General features: G+C 39.2%; 1 protein-coding gene across 1 annotated transcript; it reads left to right on the top strand.

Moving 5' to 3' along the window:
• Nucleotides 1-1,425: 1,425 nt before the first annotated feature.
• LOC147869021 (uncharacterized) lies at nt 1,426-6,036 on the top strand. Its single transcript, XM_087325880.1, has 3 exons — nt 1,426-3,723; nt 4,059-4,467; nt 4,737-6,036. The coding sequence occupies exons 1-3, from the start codon at nt 2,713-2,715 to the stop codon at nt 5,189-5,191; spliced, it is 1,875 nt and encodes a 624-aa protein (XP_087182006.1). The 5' UTR covers nt 1,426-2,712; the 3' UTR covers nt 5,192-6,036.
• The last annotated feature ends 754 nt before the right edge of the window (nt 6,037-6,790 follow it).

Here is a 6,790-nt window from a genome sequence, read left to right as displayed (position 1 = left end):
AGATTTATTAGTCAAGGATGCCCACTTATCCAATCCTCGCTTGCTATAATTACTCATCCTTTGTTGGTGATATTATGGAAGCTTGCAATGAATGTTGATATTTTGGGTCTATACTTGCCATCACGGGGACAACAAGTAGTTCAAACATTGCCTTCCATCTATGGTTTGGAAGAACGTCAAGGGCAATACATTTAAAGCTTTCCACGATTTGAAGTGGTTCAAACTAGAGTTGAAATGACAATACCAATAGTTTGGAGATTGTGAATATGATACATCAATTTGGCATGTAAGGAAGGAAATGTGATGTATGTTGTACAAATTATGTGTATGGAAGTTAAGATTTGAGCCCATAACCATTTGGCGCTAGCTTGATAGCTTAGCACTTGGGTAAGTTGATCGCCAAAATAAATCTAATATTTGTCCATGACATATTGATTATGAGATGTAGAAAGAGATAGTGACACAAGCGATGGAGAGCACAAGTGGATTATTTAATATGTGCGAAAGAGGATAAAGTGGGTGTAGGTCAATTGGTGGGGTTGGTAAAATGTTGTTTTGTGGAAAAGTTCATGTCCACCATGTACCTTAGGTTCACATCTAGGGAAATAAGTGGGTTCCAAACCTATGGAAACAATTAAATGAAAACATTACCTACTACTTGCATAGTAGAGCAAGCAACTATCTCGATGACAGAAAGAGAAAGCTACAATATGCACTTTTTGACGAGAAGCTCCATTAGGTTGTGCGAACTTTATTCAATATGAATTGTTCTCTAAACTTCACACAAAAGCTTTGGGTGCAGCAAAGGATCGATCCACCTTCATCATCTCAAAAAGAAGAGGCTGAATTAAATTCTGCCGAGACCCCTGTGCAAATGGTGTCGATGTTTTGCCGAAGCGAATCATGGTTTGCAACGGGCAAGAGAGCAAGGTGAAAGTTGATTGGTTAAGAGTATCAGGTAGGCAAAAGGGGGGGGGGGGGGGGGGGGGGGGGGATCACTTCCCGTTGGTTACTAAAAAGCTTTGTCAAAAGACGCCATCCTCTAATATCCATGGGATAAGGAGTGGGCATTTCGCTTCATCTTTTCGATGGTGCCATCGCCATTTTCCTGCAGGCAAATTGATTGATAGTCACATGCGATCGGGCAGGGGAGGTGGGGGGCGGGGGGCATTCCCCAGTGGGCCGATTGATTGTTCCAATATGTATGTGCATTTGTTTCCCCATAGCCTATGAGATCATGCCACGTCAGCCGGGGAATTGGAGATCGATGCCTGATATCCAATCATCACTTGCCACGTGTATTCTGTGATGACCGGGGGGATCGATGTCCCGACATCCAACCATCACTAGCCACGTGTATCCTGTGATCAAACCACATGTCTGTCACTCTCAGTTCTCTCTTTTCTGACGTGCCCCCCCCCCCCCTTCCTCACCAGAGAAGACAGAGACAGAGACAGAGACGGAGACAGAGAAGCCACATAAGAGAGAGAGAGACAGACAGACAGATTAAAGTCTCTATTTGCATCAGATAGATCCCCCTAAATTCTGTTTCTTCGTTTTCCATTGCACATGCACCTACCCCTACCCCTACCCCTACCCCTACCCCTACCCCTAGCTTTGATCCGGAAACCAAACCCTACTCCTTAATGTTTTTGAACCCTAACCCTAAAAGAGTTGAACACCCTAATAACCCAAAACCTAGAACTCCAATCCTAAAATCCTGACACTCTTAACACTAACCCTTTTTTCTCCTTCTTCATCAGAGTTCGGCTTTGCGCAGGCTTTTTCCAGGTAAAAGTATAGAATTGATTCTGTCTATTTCTTCGTCTATAATGGAATCGAAATTGTGATCGTCAGAGGAGGAACAAGAGTGCCATAGAACATCTAACATCTGTTTAGGAAGTATAAGCTTGCATTATACTTACTTGACATATTTTGCTTCATATTCAGAGACACCCTAAAGTCCAGAAGAAAGAAAGAGTAAAGAGTCTAGAGTATTAATTTTGAGACCATAAGGCTGAAACGTTTAAACCAGGAAAAGTGGTGATAGCTTTTCAGGGCTTGTTGACATAAAGATCTGAGAGAAGAAGCAATTTATGGTTTATGAAACCTGAAAAAGAGAATAGTGAAGAGATTTAGGGTTTTGAAGCTAAAAAGAAGTGATTCGGGTTTATGGAATGTGAAAATCAAAGAGAAGTATTGATTTAGAGTTGGGGAAACCTGAAGAAAAAAAGCCAGAGCAGTGATTTGGGTTGGCTAACTGAATTAAGGTTTCTAAAAGAGCAGAGAAAAGTGAAAAGTGATTCCAATATCAGTGGCGAAAGATATAAAAGCCAAATTTACTGTTTGTGAAACCTCAATAAAAGAGCAAAGAAAAGGTTCGTTGAACCCTGAAGAACAGAGGAAAGGAAGGCTGACAATGATCTAGGGTTTGTGAAACTGAGGATCAGAAGAAAGCAAAGTCTGAAGTCTGAAGAATAAGATATCCTCTAGATTTAAGTTTGTGGATCCGAAGAACATACAGAAGAAGGGTTTGTGAAACCTTAAGAACAGAGGGAAGGAAAGAAAGGAAATGATTTAAGGTCTCAAGATCAGAGAAACAATATATCCGCTGGATTCTTGTTGTATACGGTTCATGGCTTGGATAGGCTTGAATCTCTCATCGAATACCATTGAAAGAAACACTATTTTCATGCCAACTATATCATTATCATGGAAAGACATATGATTGACCTTAACAAGCAGGATTTTGATCTGAATGAGTTTCCTTTGGGTGACCATGTGAGTTCTCATGATAGTTTTTTGTCATCGTCGTTGTCGTCGTCACCTCATGATGTGGTAAACACAACATTTTCCCCAAAGAAAGGAGGATGGCTTGAGCTTTTCCAGCATATGTTCACACAAGATGAGAACACCACGAGTGTTCACACTGTTGCATCTAATGACTTCCGAAGAAAAAACCCAAGTGATGGTAACATTATCCACGTGGATGGTAATCATGTTTACACATATCAAGACAAGGAAAAGAGTAGCAAGAAAAGCTTTTCTTCTCTAGTAGGCAAGGAGGAAAAGCAGAAAAAGAGAGGAAATGGACCCTTTCTGCCATTTGCTGATGAAGTTTCACACTTCCTTTTGCAGTCTGCATCAAGAGATGGGTTGCTTTACATGTCTCATTCTCCTTTCGAAGCTCGTTCAACTTCAACAATTGATCCTTGTTTACTAGCCTTAATGAAGTGTGGTGGGAGTGCTCCTCATTTTGCTTATCCAGCTTTTGGATATGATGGGATTGGTTTGATTGATAATGAACTAGGAATTCCCAGTGGATGTGATGAAAGCAAGGCTCCTTTATATCTAGACCTTAATTCTCATCCTGTTACATCTTTGGACAAGGGCCCTGGTGAGCATTGCAACCAAGATTCTTCTAACATCGATTTCAACAGGATTGCTACCCATTCTTTAGAAAGGAAGAATTATTACAAAGGTATGTTTGCACAAGATCTTAATAGTTCTGTAAGTAGTAACAACATTTCGAATGAGGAAGCAAAATGCTTTCAAAGAGGTGGACTGTTTGATAATGTGAACGTGTCCGATCCGATTCTGTCTAATAATGCTATCTCAGAACGTATTGTGAGAGTCATCGAATCCCCTGAATGGTTACCTCTGGGATGGGTAACTGAGCTCAAGACTCGGAAAGCAGGCACTACAGCGGGTACAACTGATAAGGTGAAGTTCATTGCTAATGTGTCACAGATATGAAAAGATTTTGGTTGGGATATCTTGGAGTTTTCTAGAAGTTTCTAAAATATGGGCATTACATATTCATCTCTTTTTAGATGAAACTTTGCCCGCTTGACATTTAGAAGCTTGTAGGAAAAGTGAAAGAGATTAATATTTTAGGAAATTCTAAAAGGGCTAGACCATTTCAAATATTTAAGAAACATTTAGAGGGCTCCCAAGTTGTTCTGAACCTTGAATCTTCAAGGCATAATGTTGTGGATTTTCTGCATATGTATATATATATTCCTCATTTTTTGAATCAGAAAGTTGTTCATGAACAGTATTTTAAGGATCCAGTGACAGGACGCCGATTCAGGTCGAAGAATGAAGTTGTAAGCTTCTTACAAAAAGAACAGAGGTATAACCATCAACCCGAAATTTCTCCAGAGCTATTGCCATGTCAAAATTATGGGGAGGTTTCATCTGAGAGTGGAATATGCCTACCCAACTTCTTGCTCCATACTATTGATGGAGGTAGTAATGTTCCAAGTATAGGTTCATGTAGTACTATTTCAGAGAGGTTTTCAGTCAAGCAAGAGGTGCAAGAAGAGACTGTGCAAGATGAGAGAACTGAAGGTGTGGCAGCAGTGACGGAATCATATGAAATTGATATGCAAAGTGGGCTGAGTTTATGGGTTCCGGAAAAGCCAAATCGAGATCATACTCTTCTCGACTTGAATAAAGAATCAGGTCTGTCTTCCCACTTAATTAACTCTAATTGGGTCTTGGGTTTCACTCTACAGGACCTAGAATTAGAGTTCATAGTATGTTTAAGATTTAAGGTTTAGGGTCTAGGTCTAAGTTCTAGAGTTTAAGGTTAGGCTTTGAGTTAAGTGGTTCATGTTTAGCTAACTCAACAGGGTTTAATATGTTTTTTCTGGCCTTGCCTATAGTGTTTAGGGTTTAACTAGGGAACTAACATTTTTTTCTTGTGTTTCCTTATAACTATGAGTTCACAGGGTGGGCATACAAGAGGCAAAAGATTTCAAATAACAATGGATTGGCTTCAGGATACATACCTTCTGAATGCAAAGCAATAATAGCTCGAAATGATTCAGCAACAAGATGGAAAAATGAAACAAAGGTGAGCTTGGATGGAAGAGTGAAAATAGAATTGCTTGACAATGAGGAAAAGCTGAAAATGAAAGTTCAAGATCAAGATCGAGGTCGAGGTGGAGATACCATACAACCACTCTGCGCTGCCAGATACAGAGAAAATGGAAATTTACCATTTCTTTGCGAGGCAAAGGTGGTTTGGAATGCTTCATCAAACAAGTCTTATGAAAGGAAAATACCAAAGTTAACACTAAAGCAGGAGAGGGAAGTACTTATTGCGTTAGGGAGAAAATGTTGTCTCCAATTTTTGTCATTCGTGTCAACATCTTCTGTTAGTGAAAGGCATGTGCGATCATAAGAGATACAGTGGTTAAAATCGAAAGGGTTCAGAAACTATAAACAAAAACAAGGTCTTTTTGCTCTAGAAGATTTAAATCTCAAGGCATACAAATTTTGGTTGTATAATGTGGATGGAAGACTCGGACGGATGGGTTTTTGATATATGAGAGAACACACTGCTACACACGTGACATGAGTTGAGGAGAAACGAAAAGTGGAAGTGATTTCCGGATGTTTTCTTGAAGAGTGTCTGCTGCTCAAATTTTCTTTTCCTCAATAAGATTGAAAAAAATCCTTATTCTTTTCTACACGACATGGGTTGAGAATTGTAAAAAACAAAAGAAAAAAAATCATTAGATTTTTCTGGGAGACCAATTGTCTCTATCACTCAAGGGTTTTCTCTTCAACAAAGCAGTGAAGCTTGACATTTGCTTTTTTCAACTTAGTGTCGCGAATATTGAATAGTTCTCTTGGGTTTTGAGGCAGGCAGAAAGAAGGGGCCATGTGTTTTAGAGAGAATGTTCTCAAAGCAAGTTAATTTTTTCTTCAAAATTTTGAAGGGTGCGTGAACTGTTCCTAGGTCAAGGCGGGAGCAAGGCGTTGACAATACAAGAGTAGGTTGTTACTGTAGTATCAATTCCAAGTACTCTTCCGGATTCTTTTGAGGGGGGGATCATTCCGTCGTTTCTTTTGACTTCGTTGCAATGAAATGAATAATATGCATGGAAGTTAATATTACACCTTTGTTTACATTTTGTGTCTGCTATTTATTTAACACTAACTCTTGGCACAAATTCGTTCCTTGATCATATATATGTATATACAATATTTGTGACTCAAGTTATGGATTGATTCACATTTGGATATCAATAGCTGAAGTACAGATATGCCTCTATTATAATATCTATATGCAATTCTCTTAGTTTGAACAATCAAGCTGTTTTTTGTGGTTAGGAATGTGGAGGACAATTGCGTATACTAAACATGGACCTACTTAGATATACAATTGTTCATGGGATGTTTCTAATGCATCGTGGTATAGTTTTTTGGATTTTCTTATAAGTAGTTTCTTGGCTTGGGTTGAGATATGTTACAATTTTGAATTAGAAACTCCAAACCATCTGCTTGATCGATGCTTTGCTGAGTATAGACTTAAACGTATACAAATTCAGTTGGACAGTTCAATGGAGCTTTTCTACATGACCATTGACAACTTTTTCATCTTCTCAAGTGAGGTTTACATTTTTAAGGTTCTACTGTCTATGTTCACACCGGATTGGTTTCATAGGTTCTTGTAGTCTTGGAAGCTTCCTCAAATAAGACATAGCTTGGTGTTGCACATTCATAATGGGAGGGTTACATGCATTCAATCTCCAACCATGACACATGTCGTCTAACACAACCAAGCTCAATAGTTAACTAGCTCATGCATACTTTAAGTCCTTCCAATGAGTTATTCAATAGCTCGTGCATTATTTAAGTCCTTCCAATAATCTAGTGTGAACCATTTGGACGTATTAGGTTCAATCCCTCTATTGTTTGTTGCTCGCCCACATTGATTGTCCGTGCTAAGTAGACTCTACGCATCTACATCAATGGGAGGTCTTATAGTTCACGT

This window comes from Azolla caroliniana, unplaced genomic scaffold, assembly GCF_043228905.1.
Source record: "Azolla caroliniana isolate FFs.n. ecotype wild unplaced genomic scaffold, voAzoCaro1.0.p SCAF_1, whole genome shotgun sequence".
Classification (NCBI taxonomy): domain Eukaryota; kingdom Viridiplantae; phylum Streptophyta; class Polypodiopsida; order Salviniales; family Salviniaceae; genus Azolla; species Azolla caroliniana.
The sequence above is the reverse complement of the archived record's forward strand: the minus strand, read 5'-3'. Positions and strand labels throughout refer to the sequence as shown.

Coding starts and splice junctions, on each gene's coding strand:
- LOC147869021 (XM_087325880.1), top strand. CDS start 2,713: ATGGAAAGACATATGATTGACCTTAACAAGCAGGATTTTGATCTGAAT. Junction 3,724..4,058: donor CAGCGGGTACAACTGATAAG/GTGAAGTTCATT, acceptor GTTCATGAACAG/TATTTTAAGGATCCAGTGAC. Junction 4,468..4,736: donor CGACTTGAATAAAGAATCAG/GTCTGTCTTCCC, acceptor ATGAGTTCACAG/GGTGGGCATACAAGAGGCAA.